The sequence below is a fragment of the Suncus etruscus genome, chromosome 6 (assembly GCF_024139225.1).
Source record: "Suncus etruscus isolate mSunEtr1 chromosome 6, mSunEtr1.pri.cur, whole genome shotgun sequence".
Taxonomy (NCBI): domain Eukaryota; kingdom Metazoa; phylum Chordata; class Mammalia; order Eulipotyphla; family Soricidae; genus Suncus; species Suncus etruscus.
Window position 1 is genome coordinate 5,598,671 of NC_064853.1, and position 18,484 is coordinate 5,617,154.

Below are 18,484 nucleotides of genomic sequence, written 5' to 3' on the forward strand. Positions count from 1 at the left end.
ATTCTGAGCCTACCCCTTCCCGAGAGGGTCCCAGTTCATCCTGAAGATTTGTATACCTGGGATTTTCGTCAGCTTGCCTTGACATCTCTTCTGAGATTAACCGTGAAACTGGGCCTTGATATGACGGCTGTTGTGGGATGGTGGGATGTGGGTGTGGATAGATGCTGGGGCTTTGGCAATACAGGGGATTGGGTGAAAGGCTTCCCGCCCCCCACTGTGGGAAGGCCAGAGAATTTTCAGCCCCCAAACTGGTGTACCTGGGAGTTTCCTTGTCTTAGTGACTCTTCAGAGATCAGTCACGGGCCCGGAGAGATAGCACAGCGGCGTTTGCCTTGCAAGCAGCCATCCAGGTGGTTGGTTCGAATCCCGGTGTCCCATATGGTCCCCCGTGCCAGCCAGGAGCTATTTCTGAGCAGACAGCTAGGAGTGACCCCTGAGCACTGCCGGGTGTGGCCCAAAAACAAAAAAACAAAAACAAAAACAAAAACAGAGATCAGTCACGAAGTGACAAAGTGGAGCCACTTGTATGCCCACTGTTGTGGGGTTGTGGGGTGTGGGTGCGACTGCCCAGACTTTAGCCTCCTGGAGGAACCCCAGAGTTTTCAGCCCAAAGACTGGAGTAGCCCTGAATGTCATCCTTTCTTCTGAGTTTGGCAGAGGGAGCTTGAACCAAGAACAGAATTCCCCAAATTACTTATCATAGTGCAGCCCAGTACTGGTTGGGAGGAAGCATGCAGAGCCCAGGAACTGTCAGAAACACAGAGGTGGTGCAGGCAGTGTTGGGGGGTATTCGGGAAACCTAGGGCCAGAGCCGGACATGTCAAGGAAGGGAATTGAAATCTCTGGAGTGTGAGGGAATGCAACCAAGTGACTATATACAGGAGATGGATGTGACCCTAGTTGTCTCCAAAGAAATTGGGGAGTGCTGAGTTCAGAGGCGGTGAAGTCAGAGCAAGTGTTGGGGTCTTCTGGAAGCAGCTATTAATGGAGCGAGACGAGATACTTTCCAAGTGAAGTCAGGGAGAAGGGACCCTGGGATGGCTCCAGCAGGATGAGCCTGTGGGTATAGCTGGGCTGTGCCCAGGATGAAGGATACTCCTGCGCCCCCCCACCGAAAGTCAAGGAAAGGAGAAGGAAGGACCTGAAAGTTCTGCTCAAGACTAAGGTTGGGGCCAGGGAGGGAGTTCCTGGGGGGGAGAGATCTAAGACTTTGGCTCAGTGGTACCAGTCCACAGGGTGTGGACAGCTCAGCAGATAACAAGGTATTAAATGGAGGCGGGGGGTGGGGGCAGAGAGATATCACAGTGGTAAGGCATTTGCCTTGCAGGCTGCTTACCCAGGAGGGACCTGGATCCGATTCCTGGCATCCCATACGGTCCCCCTAGCCTGCCAGGTTCGATTTCTGAGTGCAGAGCCAGGAGTAAGCCCTGAGCACTGATGGGTATGGCCCCAAAACCAATCAATCAAAGTTTAAAACTAAATAAATAAACAGAGGCAGGTCAGCAAGAACCAGGCCACTGTAGTCGATGACTGCCACATGGTGATTTTACTGATTTTACTCTAAAGGCAGTAGCCGCCAAACCAGAAGACCAGGATGGTGACCCTGGGGCCGGCACGAGAGTCCCAAGTGGGTACAGCATTTGCCTGGCATATGGCTGTTATGGGTTTGACCCCTGGCACCCCAGATGGTCTCCCAAACCCACCAGGAGTGATTGATTTCTGAGCACAGAACCAGGAGGAAGCCCTGAGCATCGCAGGGTGTGACCCCAAAACAAACCAAAATGGAGACACTGGTTTGATTTGGAATGCCACCTCCTCAGAGATGCCTTTGTCTCTCGGAGCACCCTTCCTTCCTTACTACAGTGCTGCTAGGACCTTGCTATGGTAGTCCCCTGAGCACCGCCAGGTGTGGCCCAAGCACAAAAGAAAAGGAATAATGAAAAAAAAAATCTTCTAAGAACAATAATCAACTCATCACACTTCAGATTCTAAACTGTCAGACTTGGCATGTTTTGAGGGGGTGCTGCTCACCTGCTTCCATGACCCCAACCTCACCCCTTCTTTTTTTTTTTTTATTTGTTTCGGAACATACTCAGCATGATTCAAGAGCCACTCCTAGCCCAGTTCTTAGGGATCACTCCTGGTGGTGCTTCAGCCCAGATCTCCCCCATGTCAAGCCTACACTCGGTCCATTGGACCCTTGGGCCCATCTGTCCTGTCTGACCTCCTGCAGCGACACAATCACGCTTTATCCCCTCACTAGGCCACTTGGGTTTGTCCCTTACTCTGGCTTTTGCCCTTCCTCTACACTAGAAACCTTTCTCGGACTTGACTTCCCTCCAACATCTGCACTCGGGGCTCCTTTTCCTAGCCAGCCTAGTGCTCCCCAACATTAATCACGAGGGCCTCTAGGTCCCTGGTCTGTGGACAGCTTTGGACCTGGGAGAATCCAGAATAAGGCACTTGTTCCATGTGGCTGCTTCCCTGTTTATCTGTGCTTGTCAGCCTGAGAATTGGGGTTCTTGTTTGATCTCAGGATCTATCCACCTTCAGAGTTTCGGATTTTTGAACCCTGGTCACTCTGGCTTTCCTGAGCATCAGGGACATTTTTCTGCTGCTGCTGATGCAGCAACCATCTTCGAGAACCATAGCCAAAGAGCTGAGCTTAACAGACTTCTCAAAAGGCCCAGAAAGTAAATACAGTAGATTGGGTGGGCCGCCCAGTTTTCCACACCCTCTGCTTCGATGGTGCAACACCAAAGAATTCCTTAAGTTGATAAACTTGGCTGTGTGCCCCCCAGAAGTACATTGTTTAGGGTTCAGAGAATTGGGGGGGGGTGAGTGGGGAACTAGAAGCCATGGCCCCAGTAGCCACTTCATCTCTTAATGCCTTAACATGTAAAAACAGTTCCTGACACAAAGGAAAACCTCAAAATATAGGTAGAAAGGTGGAGTGAAGAACATTCCAGGAGAGGGAAAGCCCAGTTCAGGACCTTTAAAAAGCGGTAGGAGGCATGGAACTGCTTGTAAGTACCAAAAGCTGCTAATTTTCACACACATTTATTACTGTGCTTTCTTTAATGATTCTAGTTGTTTTTTTGTTTGGGGGCCGGCCACACCCCGAGATGCTCCCCTGTGGCCAACTCCTGGCTTTGCACTCAGGAATCACTCCTGGTGGGCTTGGGAGACCATAATGGGGTACAGGGGATCGAACCTGGGTCAACCACATGCCAGGAAAACGCCCTCCCCGCTTTGCCATAGCTCCAGACCAGTGACTTTTCATGAACTCAACAGAACTGTAGGGTTCCCTATAATATATGAAGATGGGAATAATACTCAGAACTTTTCTGGTGATCTCTTTTGGTGTCCTTGTTGGAAGCTCTTGTACGACCTGGTTTTGGGAAAGGGAGCATATTGTCCTCCAAAATCAAACAGCATTCCCATTCCCCTATTCCCTGGGGGTGGGAGGTGGGGGAGAAGATCTTGGTAATATTTATCCGCAACAAATAATCCACACAGACAAAAAAGTAAAGGGGTAAGAAAGTTGGGTGCAAAGTCCTTTGTCAGCCTACTACCAGCTCCAAAAAACACCTGGAGCCAGCCAGTAAACTCTACCAAAGGACCCCAAGCACCTCGCTCCCAGACTATTTATTAGGCTCTCAACAGCGCCCCCACCTGGAAGGTAAAGGTGGGACAAAGGGACAACAGGCAGATATAATAATCTTATGGAAATGCTTTCATATATAACATATGTCCATCCTGAATGCGGTGTGATCTTTTCCTTTCCCCAAAGGCTACCTCACCTTTAGATAGCCACAGAGGCAGTGAGATTTCACCCTTCGGGAATCTCAGAGTCACCAGTGGACTGTGAGGGGGCCTTTGAATAGGGGAAAGATTGCGGGATACGCACCCGGCAATACTCTGCCTGTGGGTCACTGCTGAAGCTTGAGAAGGACTCACACTATTCAAGTCCTGCAGTGCTAGGGACACCAGGAAAGTGCCCCCCCAAAGGGCCATACACCTGGTAATACTTGGGGTCCCTCTGATACCAGAGATCAAGCTGGGGTTCCTTCATACTATCCCCCCAGCCCCTGTAGTATCATGTTCTCCCGTGCAAACAGACTAATGGAAGTATCAGTGACATTGGTGAGTGGGAGCTTTTCTGGTCCTGTTGTATGTTGTGCGTTGATGGTGGCGTGTACCACTAGTGACTGACACTTGGCTATGATTAACATGAATCACAGCCCTGATGTGGGCATAATAAGATACACATTGGCGGGGCCGGGAAGGTGGCGCTAGAGGTAAGGTGTCTGCCTTGCAAGCGCTAGCGTAGGGTGGACCGTGGTTCGGTCCCCCGGTGTCCCATATGGTCCCCCCAAGCCAGAGGTGATTTCTGAGCGCATAGCCAGGAGTAACCCCTGAGCGTCAAATGGGTGTGGCCCAAAAACCAAAAATAAAATAAAATAAAAGATACACATTGGCTCTCCCATTCAAAATCTCATGTTCCCTTGCCTGTGACCCCAAATCAAGAGCCACTCTTTGCCGTTAGTATCCCCAAGACATGTGTCCAGTCCTCCTCAATAAAGCCCTCTAAGTTGGGGAGCAGAGAGAGGTTGTGATTGAACTTGATTATTGGTAGGATGTATTCAGTACTGACCATCCTGTGTGCTTTGCAGGGTTTTAGGGGTATTTTGGGGGTGCTGTACTTGGTGCCCCAGAACCATACCCTGTATTACCAGATCAGATATGGGATCCAGAGTGCCAAGGATGAAATTTAACTGTATGGGCATGACCCATCCCTGCATTGGGGGAAGGTGGATTTTTCTTTGGGATTTAGGGGTGCGGAGAGGAGGTAACTTCTGACTCTATTCTCTGGGCAGGACTTAGGCATAGTGTCTTACAGGGGATCAGAACCTGTACCTAAGTCCCTTGAGTCTCTCTCCCCAGCTTGCTTTGTGCTTTTGATCCCCAAGTCTTTCTTTGATCTCTCTCTCTCTCTCTCTCTCTCTCTCTCTCTCGTTCTCCTTTTATGTTTTTACCTTTATACTCTCCTTTCTCATCCTTCTCTGCCATTTTTTGTCTCCTCCATCTGACCCCCCCTTTTTTGTCCCCCAGGACTATGAGAGTAAGTTGCAAGCCTTACAGAAGCAAGTGGAGACCCGGTCCCTCGCTGCAGAGACAACCGAAGAGGAAGAAGAGGAGGAAGAAGGTGAAGTCCAAGGCTGAGACTTTCTATATTTCTGGGCTCTGTAGGATCAAGTGACCTTTCCTGGATGCAAAAGATAGATGAGGTCATCTTTGAGTCTATTATTTATTGATATTTATAGCCCTTGAGAGCTGGAGTGATAGCACATAGGGTAAAGAGCCTGCTCAGCATGCAGCGAACCCAAGCTCAATCCCCAACGTCATATATCGGGCTCCTCCTCTGCTTCTGGATGTGACCAAACCCAGCACCCCAGGAAATAATAATAAGACTTTTAAAATTAATCCAGATTAATGGTTATTGAAGAGAAGCTAGTGCAGGGCCAGAGCGATAGCTCAGTGAGTAGGGTGTTTGCTGATCCAGGTTTGATCCCCAGCATCCCAGAGGGTCCCCCGAATTCCTCCAGATATTTTGAACACAGAGCCAGGAGTGAGCCCTGAGCACTGCTGGGTGTGGACCCCAAATGAAACAAAACAGAAGCATCTGAAGGGAGCAAAACCAGAACAGAGCTGACTGAATGAGAAAAGAGATGAGGTAGAAGGATTTCCACAGAGTTGGGAAATTGCACTGAAAAAAAAAAAACCTCCTCATTTGTCCTTTCAGTCCCTTGGACTCAGCATGAGTTCGAGCTGGCCCAATGGGCCTTCCGGAAGTGGAAGTGTCACCAGTTCACGTCTCTCAGGGACTTGCTTTGGGGCAATGCTGTATACCTGAAGGAGGCCAACGCCATCAGTGTGGAGCTGAAGAAGAAGGTAAAGAGGGATTTGAGCATAGCCACAGGCACAGTGCTTTGTGTGTGGCTGCGTGTCCTCTGGGCCCTCACCGGGAACTGTCTCCTCAGATTGGCTCATCTGTGTCCCTCTAGGGAAGGGTGTTATCACACACACAAATACACACACTCATATACACACACACCCCTCCATACAGACTCACACACACACACACACATCCTTCCACATACAGAGAGATCCACACCTGACACACAGACATACAAGTCAACACCCCATACACATAGACACACACAAACACACACATCCCTTCTAGAAGCCTGGGCAGAGGAGATGCCAGTCAGCTATTTAATCAACAAGAAATGGGAAGTGTTTACCTTTTCCAGTTTCTCTTACAAATGAGAAGACATTGCTCTTGACAGAGCCAGGGGAACCAACTCCTTCAAGAAGGCTTCTCTCTGGGGCTTCTGAAAATCTTGGTTCTTTCTCATTGTTTTCTCTCAGGTTGTTCATCCTCGAAGGCCTGGCCCCCAAACAGACAAAATAACATCCCACCCATAGCTTACCCTTTGATTCCATAAATGATCCCAACAGAGCAGGTCCATTGCCGAAATTGCCCCCTCTCAAGGAGACCCAATGAAGACGGGACTGTCTTGTTTTCCTCAAGGCTGTACCAGGAGTTTTCATTAAGTTTTGTTGTTGTTGTTGTTGTTGTTATTTGTTTTTGTTTTTATTTATTTATTTTTGGATTTTGGGCCACACCAGTGACGCTCAGGGGTTACTCCTGGCTGTGCACTCAGAAATCATTCTTGGTTTGGGCGACCATATGGGACACCAGGGATCTAACCAAAGCCTATCCTATCCTGGATCAGCTGTGTGCAAGGCAAATGCCCTACTGCTGCGCCATAGCTCCGGCCCCAAGTTTTCTTTCTTTTTTTTTTTTTTTTAATATGGAACGCTTCACAAATTTGCGTGTCATCCTTGTGCAGGGGCCATGCTAATCTTCTCTGTATCGTTCCAATTTTAGTATATGTGCTGCCGAAACGAGCACCGGCCCCAAGTTTTCATTCAGTTTTTTGGGAAACAAATCCCTGGGCCGGCAGAGTACTCATGCCTGTCACACTCTGATGAGTACTGCTGTTTGAGGTGGTTCTGGCTGTGAGTCAGGAACTACTACAGACCATATTCAGCCCTGCTTGTGAGGAAGAAAGTGATGCAGGCTTGAGTCCTCCCCATGCTCTCTCACAGCAGGGAAATTCTGCAGTCTTTTTTGCTTGGTGACAGAAAAATTATTAGGGGGGTTAAGTTATTCAAATGCAATATAACTCTTCCAGGCTAGGAAACCAAGTCTCTAAATAGATTTATTTAAAGTCAAAGTCAGTCAGCCGGAGTGATAGCACAGTGGGTAGGGAGTTTGCCTTGCATACCACCATCTAGGGTTTGATCCCCGGCATCCCATTTGGTCTCCCAAGCTTGGCAGGAGTGATTTCTGAGCCCACAGCTAGGAGGAACCTTTGAGTGGTGCTGGGGTAACCCAAAAACCAACCAAACAAAAACATGTTAAAGTCAAAGCCAGGCTTATTCTCTTAGATTAACATGTAAGATACTTTTCCTGTTGCCTTTTAGTTCCAGCTATTTCTTGTTTTCTTATAATTTTTAAAATTTTTTGGGGGGGCACACCCAGTGATGTTCGGGGGTTATGCCTGGCTATGTGCTCAGAAATTGCTCCTGGCGGAGCTGGAGAGAGAGCACAGCGGTAGGGCGTTTGCCTTGCATGTAGATGGATGGTGGTTCGAATCCCGGCATCCCATATGGTCCTCTGAGCCCACCAGGAGCGATTTCTGAGCACAGAGCTAGGAATAACCCCTGAGCACCACCGGGTGTGACCCAAAAACCAAAAACTGGAAAAAAAAAAAAAAGAAATTGCTCCTGGCTTGGGGGACCATATGGGATGTTGGGAGATTGAACCGAGGTCCTAAGCTAGCGAGGGCAAGGCAGATAGATGCCTTACCTCTTGCGCCACCACTCTGGCCCATTATAATTTTTTTTAATTGGGTCACTGAGAGATACACAGTTATGAAGTTGCTTGTGATTGAGATTCAGTTACACAGTGTCCAACAGCCTTCACCAGGGCACATTTCCTGCTACCAATGTCCCCAGTTTCCCTCCCGCCCTTCCCCTTCCTCTCTATTGCCTGCCTCTGGTAGATGTTTTTCTTCTTTATCTCTTTCTCAGTCTCCCCACTTCTTTTCCTTTTAGATGCTGTGGTTTGCAATTTTGTTACTGAAGGGCTATCATGCATTTCACTTTGTCTCCTTTCATCATCACCCAGTTCTTGTCCAGAGTGATCATTCCCATCTCTCACTGTCCTAGTGGTCTCTTCTCTGCCCTCACTGCATCCCCCGCTCTGTGACAAGCTTCCTACCATGGACCATCCTTCCAGACTTCATCTCTATTGTCTTTGAATATTAGTGCCATCCTGCTTTTTTTATGATCCCACAGTAAATGTGCTCATTTTATGTCTGTCATTCTCCCTCGGACTCATTTCACTTAGCATAATTCTCTTCATATTAATCTATGTTTAAGCAAATCTCATGACTTCATTTTTTCTAACAGCTGCATAGTATTCCATTGTATAGATGTACCGCAGTTTCTTTAGCTCCTCTCTGTTATGGGGCATCTGGGTTGTTTCCAGATTCTGGCTATTGTGAATAGTACTGCGATGAACATAGGAGTGCAGAGATCCTTTCTGCATTGTATTTCTGGGCCCCTAGGGTTGGTTCCCAGCTATTATTTGCATTTTCTGCATTTTCAAACCTCACCCCTTCAGGTATCATTCTATTGCCACCTTTCTAGAACCTTCTTGCTGACAGTGCAGAGTTGATCACATCACATCTACAATTCTGTGCTCTGTCTTCTCTGCTAAGAGTCTTTTTAGTACTGGCATGATGGGGCGGGTCAGTAATACTGAACCAAGGCCCGCCTGCGGGGTCTCACCCCTATTCTTCATTCTGTCCCCTCCAGGTGCAGTTTCAGTTTGTCCTGCTCACCGACACGTTGTACTCCCCTTTGCCTCCTGAATTACTTCCCAGTGAGATGGAAAAAACCCACGCAGAGAGGCCGTTCCCACGCACAGTGGTGGCTGTTGAAGTTCAGGATCTGAAGAATGGAGCTACACACTATTGGTCACTGGAGAAACTCAGGTATGGAAAGGTTTGGCTTTTGTTTTGTTTGTTTGTTTTTTTATTTTAGGCCACACCTGGTAGTGCTCAGGGGTTACAGCTGGCTCTGAGCTCAGAAACTACTCCTGGCAGTTTAGAGGGACCTTATAGGATGCCAGAGATCAAACCAGGTTGGCTGCATGCAAGGCAAATGCCCTCTCCGCTGTGCCATAGCTCAGGCCCTGGCTTTTGTTTTTTAATTGCTGTTTTCTTTAGGAAATAGTAGTGACTTACTGGAGTCTTTTTGGTTTTTTTTTTTTGGAGGGGGGGCACACCTGGTGATGCTCAGGGGTTACTCCTGGCTATGCACTCAGAAATCACCCCTGGTTTGGGGGATCATATGGGACGTTTGGGGATCGAACAGCGGTTTGTACTAGGCTAGCTCGAGCAAGGTAGATTTCTTACGGCTTGAGCCACCATTCCGGCCCTATGACTTGCTGGACTCTTATCTGTATTGTCACTTTTCCCTTTGTGGGAGGTTGGGTCATACCCAGTGGTGCTCAGGGGTACTCCTGGCTCTGTGCCCAAGGTCATCTGTGACAGTGCTCAGGTTCATCTGGGGTACTGGACCCAGGTCAGCCCTGTGCAAGGCAAATGTCCTCCACTGTGCTATTGCTTCAGTTTCTCCTTTTTCCTTTCTTGTGTGTTTCTGATTGTTGCTGCTGCCAGTAATAACAATTTTCCATCCACTTTTTTTTTCTCTACATGAAACCATTTCCAACCTTGCCGCTTGTACATAGGATTTAAATATAACCTCCTTAGATTTGCTGTTAAGGTTTTAGCATTCTGGGCTGAGGAAAAGGTTGGAGTGGGTGCCTTGCAAGGCCCCAAGTTCAGTCCCTGCCAGCATGTGGCCCCGGAGCAATGCTAGAGGCCCCAGTGCCCTCACTAGCAGCGCCAGGCCAGGCCCAAGCAGCTCGTTGCAGGGCCTGAGTGCCTTAACTGTGTCTGGCATTGCTGGGTTGAGTCTTGACAGGCATGGCCGCAGTGGGCTCTCATGCACTGTGGGAGAGAAAAGCTTTGCACGCCAACCCTAACCCCACACTTTTGTTTTTATATTTGGTCTATATCTGGCAGTGCTCAGGGTTTACTCCTGGCTCTGTACCCAGAGATCATTCCTGGCAGTGCTTGAAGCTCCATTTGTGATGCCAGTGGTAGAACCTGGATTGGCCACATGCACCATGTCAAGAACCCTGGCCCATTGATTATCTCTCCAGCCATTTTATTTTTTTTATTTATTTATTTTGGTTTTGGGGTCACACCTGGCAGCACCCAGGGATAACTCCTGGCTCTATGCTCAGAAATCGCACCTGGGGGCCGGAGAGATAGCATGGAGGTAAGACGGTTGCCTTTCATGCAGAAGGTTGGTGGTTCAAATCCCGGCATCCCATATGGTCCTCTGAGCCTGCCAGGAGCGATTTTTGATTGTAGAGCCAGGAGAAACCCCTGAGCGCTGCCGAGTGTGACCCAAAAACCAAAAAAGAGAAAAAAAAATTGCACCTGGCAGGCTCAGGGGACCATATGGGATGATGGGATTCGAACCACTGTCCTTTTGCGTCTAAGGCAAACGCCCTACTGCTGTGCTATCTCTCCTGCCCACCCCCCAGCCATTTTATTTTATTGTGATTTCATTACCTTTTTTTTTTTTTTTGGTTTTTGGGCCACACCTGGTGACGCTCAGGGGTTACTCCTGGCTATGCACTCAGAAATCGCTCCTCGCTTGGGGGACCTTATGGGACGCCAGAGGATCGAACCTCAGTCCGTCCTAAGCTAGTATGGGCAAAGCAGATACCTTACCACTTGCATCACCACTCCAGCTCCTACCGTTATTTTTTTAATAATAAAAATTTTAATTGAATCACCATGAGATTTGGTTACAAAGTTGTTCATGGTTGAGTTTCAGTCATACAAAGTCCAACCCCAACCCTTCATCAGGGTACATTTCTCACCATCAATGTCCTCAGTTTCCCTCCCTTCCAACCCTCTGCTCTAACCCCTCTCAGCATCTGTGGTACATCTCTGTGTCTATCTCTGACTGTGTCTCTCTCTCTTGCTCACTTTCTCTCTGTGTCTACCTTTGAGACACTGTGGTTTACAGTATTATTAATGATGGTCTATCATGCATATCACTTTACGTCCTCGCCAACCATTTTTTAAAAATTGTTTTATTTGGGGCCAGAGCACAGCGGGGAGGATGTTTGCCTTGGACGTGACCAATCTCAGTTCAATATCCAACAACCCATAGGGTCCCCCAAGCCTGCTGGGAGTAACACCTGAATGCTGACGGGTGTGGCTCAAAAAGCCAAAAAAAAAAGTTTTTTATTTAATTAGAGAACTTTTAGGGGTCCGGAGAGATAGCACAGCGGTAAGGCATTTGTCTTAGACGCAGAAGGACGATGGTTAGAATCCCCGCATCCCATGTGGTCCCCCAAGCTGGCCAGGAGTGATTTCTGAGCGTGGAACCAGGAGTAACCCCTGAGCGCTGCCGGGTATGACCCCCCAAAAAGAAATGAACTTTTGGGGCCAAAGTGGTGTTGCAGGTGGTAGGGCGTTTGCCTTGCATGTGCTAACATAGGATGGACCACATTTCGATTCTTCTGCGTCCCATGTGGTCCCCCAAGCCAGAAGCAATTTCTGAGCGCATAGCCAGAGCTATGAGCATCACCGGGCATGACTCAAAAACTAAAAAAAAAAAAAAAAAAAAAAAAAAAAAAAAAAAGAACTTTTATTTACAAAGTTACTGATAGTTGATGGTTTGTTGATTTTTTTTTTGTTCTTTTTTTTTTTTTGGTTTTGGTTTTTGGGTCACACCCATCAGCGCTCAGGTGTTACTCCTGGCTCTTTGCTCAGAAATTGCTCCTGGCAGGCTCAGGGAACTATATGGGGTACCGGGATTCGAACCACCGCCTGTCCTGGATCGGCTGCATGTAAGGCAAACGCCCTACCTGCTGTGCTATCTCTCCAGCCTCTCTTTGGTTGTTTTGATCTCCACAGAAGATGCTTTTCCCGCAACTTGTCTGTTGCAGCCGGATGATGTGAACCCAGAACCCTTGTTTCTTCTCCAGGCAGAGGCTGGATCTGATGCGGGAGATGTATGACCGGGCCGGGGAGATGGCTTCGGGCGCCCCGGAGGAGAGCGAGGCCACGCTGACAGGCAGCGACCCGTTCTATGACCGGTTCCACTGGTTCAAGCTGGTCGGAAGGTAGGTGGTGTCTGTGTGGTGCCTGATTTTCAGTAATGGGCAGTTTTATTAGCAGAGGCCGCGCCGGAACAAGCACCTGGGACACAGGTAAAGCGATCGCCTGGCACATCATAACTGACCCAGGTTCAGTCCCTAGAACCCTGTATTTTTTCTCTTAGCCCACCAGGAATAGTGTCTGAGTGCAGAGCCAGGGGTAGTCCCTGAACACCACCAGCTATGGCCCCAAAACCAAATTAAAATAGTCACAATAACAATAATAATAATAATAATAATAATAATAAAACCTTGGCAGATGTTACAGACTGGTAAAAGAAAAAGTCCCAAAGCCCCGCATGTCATCATCATATTCACTCAGACACACCAGTTGTCACATGACTTATTTCCCTCCCGGTTGATGTCACAGGCCTGTTCTTTTTTTTTTTTTTTTTTTTTGGTTTTTGGGCCACACCCAGTGATGCTCAGGGATTACTTCTGGCTGTCTGCTCAGAAATAGCTCCTGGCAGGCACGGGGGACCATATAGGACACCGGGATTCGAACCAACCACCTTTGGTCCTGGATCGGCTGCTTGCAAGGCAAACGCCGCTGTGCTATCTCTCCGGGCCCACAGGCCTGTTCTTGTCTCAGCCTTCCGAGGACAGTCGCAGGCAGCCTTCCTTGCCTGTCTTCTCATGCACAAAAATATCTGAGGGGAGGGGCCGGAGTGATAGCACAGCGGTAGTGTGTTTGCCTTGCATGAAGCTGATCTAGGAAGAACCGTCCGACCCCCTGGTACCCTATGTGGTCCCCCGAGCCAGGAGCAATTTCTGAACGCAGAGCCAGAAGTAACCCCTGAGCGTCACATGATGTGGCCCCAACAGAAAAAAATATCTGAGGGGATGTTCAAGCAATAGGACAGTGGGTAGGGCATTTGCCTTGCATGTAGCCAACATGGGGTTGTTTCTTGGCACCCCAGATGATATCACCTGAACACCACCAATAGTGATCCCTTTAGCACAGAGCCAGGAGTAAGCCCTGAGTACCACCTGGTTTGGCCCTAAAATAAAAAAAAAAAAAAAAACAAGAAAAAGTGAAGAGATGAACAAGATAGATTTTTTTTGTTTTGTTTTGTTTTTGGTTTTTGGGCCACACCAGGCAGTGCTCAGGGGTTCCTCCTGGCTGTCTGCTCAGAAATAGCTCCTGGCAGGCACAGGGGACCATATGGGACACCAGGATTCGAACCAACCACCTTTGGTCCTGGATCGGCTGCTAGCAAGGCAAACGCTGCTGTGCTATCTCTCCAGGCCCAAGATAGATTATTTTTATTTTTAAAAGTGCTTCTGGCTGTATTCTTTTCAGAATCAGAGCATGGCTTACAGTGCTCAAACTCACATGTCCCCAGACTTTGCTGTGACCTCCGTGTTTTTAGCACAGCTCTTTAGTTTGTGGCTGTGGTGGAAGCTAGGACTGCCTCTGGGAGACTGTCTGTAGCGGGTCACTGTCTTGGGATTTTAGAGGCAGAGTGTTTGGAGCTTAAATGATGTCAGCTGTTGAATTCTTTTTCCATTGTTGAAGACTTCCTGACATTTCTCACAGAACTGAGTGGAAAGGAGGAGCTCAACCCGCAAATCTCTGTAGAAATGAAACATTCTGGGGCCTGGGGTTATAGGTAGCACAGCAGGGAGGGCATTTGCCTTATACTCAGGCAACCCATGTTCAATTCCCAGCATCCCGGATGGTCCCCCACAACGAGGAGTGATCTTTGAGCACAGAGTCAGGAGTAGCCCCTGAGCATGGCCCCAAACCAAAAACAACAACAAAGGAATGAAACATTCTGCTTTATTCTCATAGCAGTTTGTTTTGTTTTTGTGTGTGGGTTTTTTTTTTTCGTTTTTTTTTTTTTTTTTTGGTGCACTCTGCTAGTATTTGGGAGGGGGGCAATTTGGGTCACACCCACAGTGCTCAGGGCCTCCTCTTGGCTCTACACTTAGAAATTGTTCCTGGCAAGTTTGGGGGACTATATGGGATGCCGGGATTTGAACCACCATCCTTCTGCATCCAACGAAAACGCCCTACCTCCATATTATCTCTCTAGCCCCCTCTGCTAGTATTTTTTATGAGGGGGGCCACACATGTTTGACGCTCAGGGGTTACTTCTGGCTATGTGCTCAGAAATTGCCCCTGGCTTCGGGGACCATATGGGATGCCGGGGATTGAACTGTGGTCCGTCCTATGCTAGCGCTTGCAAGGCAGACACCTTACCTCTAGCGCCACCTTCCTGGCTCCCTCTGCTAGTATTTTGAAAGAGACAAATTGGCCAAATACATCTCCTGAAGGAAGTCAGACTTTCTTTTCCCACACTGTTTGATTAGTTTTGTTCCTTTGGTCCAGGGTGACCTGGAAGTTGCTCTTGTCCCCTGAGGGATGGTCTCTATTTTCACGTAGAAACCTGGGCATTAGGGGCCTGAATAGTAGCATAGTGGTAGTGTTTGCCTTGCATGCAGCTGACTCAGGACAGATGCAGGTTTGATCCCTGGCATCCCATATGGTCCCCTGACCCAGGAGCGGTTTCTGAGGGCAGAGCCAGAAGTAACCCCTGAGCGTCACTGGGTGTGACCCAAAAAACAAACAACAAAAAAGAAACCAGAGCATTATGTAAAGGTTCCCCAGCACACAGCTTACCTGGAGTGGTCCCCCTCAACTCACGTGTTTCCTGTGCTTTTCCAAATCTTCTCCTTTGATAGGATCCACTCTCCCCCCTTCTTCACCTGAACCCTGATAATTTCTGCTCACTGTGTCCTTTTGCTTTTCCCGCTGGCTTTGGTCGCGTCGGTCCACCCCAACCCTGCCGGGCTCCGCCGCATCTTGTCTAACCAACTCTTCTCTCTCCCTGACTCTGTCTGTCACTCGGTGCCCCCCTTCCCCGCCACCTCGTCCAGCTCCCCCATTTTCCACGGCTGCGTGAACGAGCGTCTGGCCGACCGCACGCCCTCCCCCACTTTTTCTACGGCCGACTCGGACATCACAGAGCTGGCCGACGAGCAGCAAGACCCCATGGAGGACTTTGATGAGGAGGCCTTCGTGGACGACACCGGCTCTGACGCGGGCACCGAGGAGGGATCGGACCTCTTCAGTGACGGGCACGACCCGTTTTACGACCGCTCCCCTTGGTTCATTTTAGTGGGCAGGTTGGTGCAGCGAGCGGGAGAAAATGGCCAAAAGGGACCAGCTCTTTGCCCTAAAGAGGCTCATCATGCAGTTAACGGTCACTTCAGTGCCCTCAGTACCAGCTGGCGGTGCTAGCCCGGCTGACCGGGCCTGGCTTGAAGGGGACCTCCAAAAAGTTGGAGGAGTCCCTGTAGCTGCAATTGGTTGATGATTCTGAGCTGAAGCTTAGGAAAAGGGACATAAGGAATCAAATGTTCCGGATTAGGGTGTTTGGGCCTCGCTTTTCCTTTAAGGGACAGTGAGGGGAGAAGCCAGTGAGATCCACAGAACAACTCAGGGTGCGAGAGGTCTCCCGAGATACAGGACACCCCAGGCTTGAGTCCTGCAGAAGTTTCTGTTGGGTTTAGTCATGGGTCCAAAAAGAAAAAGAAAAACAACCCCAGAACATCAAGTTTTCTCCCTCGAATCAGATGCCTTTGGCCATCTCCCGGAGCTCGTCGATAGGCTTGGCTTCCACTAACATTTGACCAGTGGTAAATTCATGCACCAGGAATTTCATGAAATTTTCTGTTGACAGCTTCGACAATGGGTATTTGTTCAGTGCTCCAGGGAGCAGCTCTGAGACTGTTTTGTTCAGACTGAGGGGGAGCATTGTTTTGGGCTCCATCTGAGGGCTGTGCCCTGCTCACACAGGGGTTCCAGTGCTGGGGCACAGGGTCTGATCTTGGGGCACAGGCCCTGATACTGAGCATAGAACCCCCATATTCGGCACAGGCCCCTATACTGGGCACAGGCCTCCATATTGGGCACAGGTTCCCTGCAAGCAGCCAGGAGTTAGCCCTGTGCACTGTTGCATCTGGCCCACAAAGAACAACAAAAGCGTTCTGGTCAGGGGCCAGAGAGCTGTATAGTGATGACAGCTCTTACAGTGGTAGGGCTCTTGCTTTGCACTCATTTAACCTGGGTTTGGTCCTCTGCATCCCACATGGTCCCTGGAGCACCACCAGGAGTACTAATTTCTGAGTGCAGAGCCAGGAGTCAACCCTGAGCACTTTTGGGTGCGGCCCCAAAACAAAACCCCAACAATAGTGGGTATAAAGGGCTGGAGAAATAGTACCAGGCACTTGCTTTGCCTCACAACAACCTTAGTTCAAACCCCCAACACCGCACTTCATTGAACACAACTAGGGGTTACTTCTGAGCACGGAGCCAGGAGTAGCCCCTAAACACCAATGGGTATGGCCCAAACACAAAATTTTTTTTTTGTTTTTTTTTTTTGTTTTTGGGCCACACCCATTTGACACTCAGGGGTTACTCCTGGCTATGTGCTCAGAAATCACCCCTGGCTTGGGGGGACCATATGGGACGCCGGGGGATCGAACCGCGGTCCGTTCCTTGGCTAGCGCTTGTAAGGCAGACACCTTACCTCTAGCGCCACCTTCCCGGCCCCCCAAACACAAAATTTAAAAAAGAGAAAGAGGGGCCGGAGCAATAGCACAGGGTGTTTGCCTTGCATGTTGGGGACCCAGGACAGACCTGGGTTCAATTCCTGGCATCCCATATGCTTCCCTAAACCAGAAGTGATTTCTGAGCACAGAGCCAGGAGTAACTCCTGAGCATCACCGGGTGTGGCCCAAAAACCAAAAAAGTAAATAAATAAAAAAGAGGGGTGACTGGAGTGATAGCACAGTAAAAAAGGTTTTTGCCTTGCATGCAGCTGACCCGGGTTCGGTCCTCGGCATCCCATAGGGTTCCCCGAGTCTGCCAGGAGTAATTTTTTTTTTTTTTTTTTTTTGGTTTTTGGGTCACACCCGGCGGTGCTCAGGGGTTACTCCTGGCTGTCTGCTCAGAAATAGCTCCTGGCAGGCACGGGGGACCATATGGGACACCAGGATTTGAACCAACCACCTTTGGTCCTGGATTGGCTGTTTGCAAGGCAAACACCGCTGTGCTATCTCTCCGGGCCCAAGCCAGGAGTAATTTTTTGAGTGAAGAGCCAGGAGGTACCCCTGAATGCTGCTGGGTATGGCCCAAAACCAAAGGGGGAAAAAAAAGAGAGAAAGTAATTGCCTCAACTTAGCTTCCAAAGGAAACAGCTATGTAGGAATGGCTGGGAAATGGCCGTTCCATTTGCTTCAGGTCCCAGACCCTTTAGCTCTTCACTGTGCCAGGAAGCCCTGGGGATAGTGGGGAAACTAACAGGGGACCTATGTCGAGTATCAGGGCCTGGCCTACAACAGCCCCCCAGGCACACACTGGAACCTCCGAAGTGGGGCTCCCCTGTCAGCACCGACTGCGCCGCTCATGAGAAACTCCGGGTCCCTGCCAAATTCCAAACACGTTGATTTTATGTCTTGGCCTTGGTCGCCTCTGTGCACTTTTATGTGGAAATCAAAAGAGCTTGTCCCTTTAGCTGTTTTCTGATGGCATGAGGAGACGTTATGAAGCGTTCCTCTGAATTTCAAATTGAAATCTCCATTAATTTAAGCTAGCCTTCTGGGATCAAAGGGGGGACGAGAGAATTATTTTGTGACTTAAATACCAAAATTGAACATGCTTCCTGTAACTAGAATTGTTAATTATGCTGGGTTTGGGTGGTGTTTTTATTTTTTAACCTTTACGTTAAAATTTGTTTCCGTCTTTATGTAACGTCATCCACCTTCCTGCTCATAGATCCCATACGTCTTCTGCTCTGTCATCTCTGTTTACCTTCAGTCTGCTGGGCCAAGGTCTAAGGACTCTCAGAATGCAGAATAACTAAAAAAATTCCTGTTTAAAATCTGCAGGTGGGGGGCTGGAGCGGTGGTGCAACTGTAGGGCATTTGCCTTGCATGCACTAACCTAGGACGGACCGTGGTTTGATCCCACGGCGTCCCATATGGTCCCCCCAAGCCTGGAGTGATTTCTGAGCGCAGAGCCAGGAGTAACCCCTGAGCATCAACGGGTGTGGCCCAAAAACACACAAAGAAACAAAATAAAATAAA

The 18,484-nt window shown here is 49.0% G+C and overlaps 2 protein-coding genes and 1 non-coding gene across 17 annotated transcripts in view; 1 reads left to right on the plus strand and 2 right to left on the minus strand.

Annotated features, from left to right (window-relative positions):
- CLSTN1 (calsyntenin 1) overlaps positions 1-18,484 on the minus strand; it is an 833,174-nt gene that overhangs the window by 454,680 nt on the left and 360,010 nt on the right. The gene's annotated exons all lie outside the window — the stretch shown is intronic.
- KIF1B (kinesin family member 1B) overlaps positions 1-18,484 on the plus strand; it is a 154,698-nt gene that overhangs the window by 101,619 nt on the left and 34,595 nt on the right. For 5 of the 8 annotated variants that reach the window (XM_049775257.1, XM_049775259.1, XM_049775261.1 and 2 more), the window contains 5 exons: positions 5,116-5,209; positions 5,807-5,955; positions 8,956-9,134; positions 12,218-12,355; positions 15,272-15,520. In XM_049775257.1, the coding sequence (XP_049631214.1) occupies positions 5,116-5,209; positions 5,807-5,955; positions 8,956-9,134; positions 12,218-12,355; positions 15,272-15,520 (809 nt within the window). The remainder of the gene's footprint in view (positions 1-5,115; positions 5,210-5,806; positions 5,956-8,955; positions 9,135-12,217; positions 12,356-15,271; positions 15,521-18,484) is intronic. The other 3 variants (XM_049775263.1, XM_049775264.1, XM_049775265.1) reach the window with 1 other exon arrangement.
- LOC126012917 (U6 spliceosomal RNA) lies at positions 6,876-6,982 on the minus strand. Its single transcript, XR_007497260.1, has one exon. It is a non-coding gene; the product is annotated as a U6 spliceosomal RNA (small nuclear RNA).